Here is a 3,260-nt window from a genome sequence, read left to right as displayed (position 1 = left end):
AATATCATTAAATAGATATTTAAATTTAAATTTTTAATAAATTTATTTGAAATCAGACAGAAAGGGCGGGGGCCTGGGAGTAGACACAAAGAGCGGGTCATTTTCTCTGACAGGGTATCCCGCCATGATACGCGGTGGGTTGTAACCCGCCATAATAGGCGGCGGGGTGCCCTAACCCGCCATCCCTGGTGGCGGGGTCCACGTAAGCCGGGGTGCCCTAACCCGCCATCCCTGGTGGCGGGGTCCACGTAAGCCAGCCCCGCCAACCGAGCACCATGTGGCTGTCCTACTCCGCCGCCATACATGGTAGCGGGACCAAACGGTCTATTTCTGAAAATACTTTCCAAAGCGGGTTAAATTCGAAATTTGTTTTAAATTTGGACTAAAAATAAAAAAAATTCTAGAATAATCACTCCTCAGATCCGGCGACATCGCCACCGCCGTCGCCGCCTGGTCCCCACCTCGCAATCCTTCCTTCCCATCAGATGGCTGAGGACAAGCGCCTCGTCGCCGCGGCGCCGTACCTACCGGCGGAGCTCATACCGGACATCGCGCGGCACTTGACGACGCTCCAGGACTTCTTCGCCCTCCGCGCCGCCTGCCGCTCCTACCGCGCCGCGCTGCCACCCTCCCGCGCCGTCCTCGCGTCCCAGCCGCCGCATCTACTCGTGCCCCACCACGCCTCCTCCCCGTGCTCGCTGGCCCTCATCCACCTCCCGCGCCGCCGCCTCCTCCGCTTCCGTGCGCCCTCCCCTTTCCCCAGCGCCGTCGTTGCATCCGACGGCGCGCGCGTCGTCACCTTTGACCACTTTGCCCGCGAGCTCTCCGTCATCCACCTTCTTTCCGGCGACCGGGTTCGCGTCCCCGATGCTCCTTTCCTGTTCTCCCGCGCAGTCCTCGCCGGCGACCTCGTCCTCCTCATCACACCTGGGTGGGTTCAGTACTGCCGCCTGGGGGACGGCCGATGGCGGGAGGCGTATTGCCGGCTCGGGGGCTGCGGTGGCAGCCTCTTCGGTGGCCTGTATATGATGGTCGGCATGCTCGCTGTCAATGGCGTCCTATATGCGCTCCTCAACACGTGCCAGCTCGCAGTCGCAGAGCTGATGGACAATAAGGTTGAATTAAAGCTGCTTGGAGGGGAAGTGGATGACCATGTCAGAGATGCTTGGATGGAAAGCAAGGATTTCATGCTTGGGGCGTGTGCTGGTGAACCCTTACTCATCTTCAAGGTATCAGTCAAGCCTGAGTACAAGGTTTTCCGGTGGGAACCTGCAGAGCAAAGGTGGTTGAGGGCTATGACCCTGGGAAGGCGGACTCTTTTCATGTCTGGCAATGGCTTTGATGCTTGGGTTGGTCCAGATTCACCTGGAATTCGAGGGGATTGCATATATGAGGCTCTGCCACGGGCAGCAGGTTGGAGTGAGTACTCTTTAGTTGATGACACTTATGAACTCGTCACTATTGACTACCAAGGTGCACCAGATCTAGATGCCTTAAGAAAGCAGGTTTGGGTGCTTCCAAGCTTGTACTGATATTGGCCTATGAAGATCTAATTCTGAGGTTGAATCCATCGACATCACCGAAAGGTCATTTTGCTCATCTACTCTATTATGCTATAAATTGCTTAGGTCTTGTTTAGTTCCCAAAAACTACCCAAAAATTTTTAAAATTTCCCGTCATATCGAATCTTGTGGCATATGCATGGAACATTAAATGTAGATGAAAACAAAAACTAATTGCATAGTTTAACTGTAAATCGCGAGATGAATCTTTTGAGTTTAGTTACTCCATGACTGGACAATGTTTGCCAAATAAAAATGAAAGTGCTACAGGACCCAGAAACAAAAAAATTTGGAAACTGAACAAGGCCTTAATTGTAGTACATGAATTTGTTATTATTACTTATCATCAGTTTACTGATCTAATTTGAGTGCAAATTGTGTTCCAATACATAATTACATACAGAGGCCTCTGGGTCTCCTAAATTTGATAGTTCAAAATATGACCCTTCTATTAATTGGCACTATCTTTGTTGGGTTAGCCTTACTAAGACAGCTCTGTACTTGAACACTTGAATTTCAGATAATGACATATGAGTGTGCACCATTTAGTGGTGTGGGATCTTCTGTTTATTCTTGATAATTTCAGGATGCTTGCTACTTGCCAATTCAGGGATGGAGCTACTGCAAGATTCTAGCTTGATTATGGATTTTGTTCTTTTGAAATGGTCTTTTCCCCAGCTCTTTCCTTTTGGAAAAAAATATAAAAGCTTTTGGCACACCAGTTTCTGTTGCAAACCAAATGATTCATTGACAATGCCATGGAAGCTTTGGCTCAGCTTACAAATCTGAGTATGCTCGAGGCCTTCACTTTGTCAAGATGACAAGGAAAGTTGGGTCCTATCTGTGAAATAAAATTTTCTCCGCTAAACAATCCTACAAAATGTTCTTGGGATCTTTGCATGGCTGATCCAGACTTTGCTTGGTTATTTAATCCTGTTGCCATGGCAAGGCCAAGTTCTTGTTCTGACATCTTTTGAAAGATAGATTGAACATGCTCAACTTGCTTCTCTGGAAAAACATCTACCCGGACAACTTTTTGACCCCTGCACTATATCTCAAGAAGGGTCCCAAGTTCTTCATCTCTTCTTCCCATGCTCAGCAGGAAATGTTGTTGCTTCGGGATCTGTGACCTATTTATACTCTCTTTTTTTGACATATTGGCTAAGGGTCTCCAGGGCCTTGGATAGTTGGTTTGCACATCATCAGGGAGGTTTTGATCACATATTGGTCAGTCTGTTCAAAGCATGATATCATTTCCACCAATGCATCCTGGCTTCCAACATTGGAAAAAGGGTTTGAAGGAAAACTTCAATATTTTAGATTGGTCAATCTGTTCAAAGCATGATATCATTTCTATACGATGCATCCTGGCCTTCCAACATTGGAAGAAGGGTTTGAAGGAGAACTTCAATATTATAGTCAAACTTCAATATTGGCTAGAGTCATGCTCACTGTAAACAGTTTAAGATCTCTCTTTGGACCTGAGGTCCACCCATGTACATGTACATTTTTTCCTTATTAACAGAAAAGCACAATATGTGGCTCCCTCATGTTTACTGTTAGACATATATATATATATATATATATATATATATATATATATATATATATATATATATATATATATATATATATATATATATATATATATATATATATATATACATACATATATATATATATATATATATATATATA

The 3,260-nt window shown here is 45.6% G+C and overlaps 1 protein-coding gene across 3 annotated transcripts; it reads left to right on the top strand.

Moving 5' to 3' along the window:
• On the top strand, positions 360–3,107 carry LOC8069447. Of its 3 annotated transcripts, none has more exons than XM_021462556.1 (2): positions 360–1,586; positions 2,173–3,107. In XM_021462556.1, exon 1 carries the CDS (start codon positions 486–488, stop codon positions 1,530–1,532), a length of 1,047 nt encoding a protein of 348 aa, XP_021318231.1. In that variant the 5' UTR covers positions 360–485; the 3' UTR covers positions 1,533–1,586; positions 2,173–3,107. The 3 variants fall into 3 exon arrangements, with proteins under 3 accessions (XP_021318231.1, XP_021318230.1, XP_002447604.1); XM_021462555.1 differs by having other exon boundaries at positions 2,149–3,107; XM_002447559.2 differs by having other exon boundaries at positions 2,083–3,107.

The sequence above is a fragment of the Sorghum bicolor genome, chromosome 6 (genome assembly GCF_000003195.3).
Source record: "Sorghum bicolor cultivar BTx623 chromosome 6, Sorghum_bicolor_NCBIv3, whole genome shotgun sequence".
In the NCBI taxonomy this organism is placed as follows: Eukaryota; Viridiplantae; Streptophyta; class Magnoliopsida; order Poales; family Poaceae; genus Sorghum; species Sorghum bicolor.
Note: the sequence above shows the minus strand (reverse complement) of the source record. Positions and strands in the feature narration are given on the sequence as shown.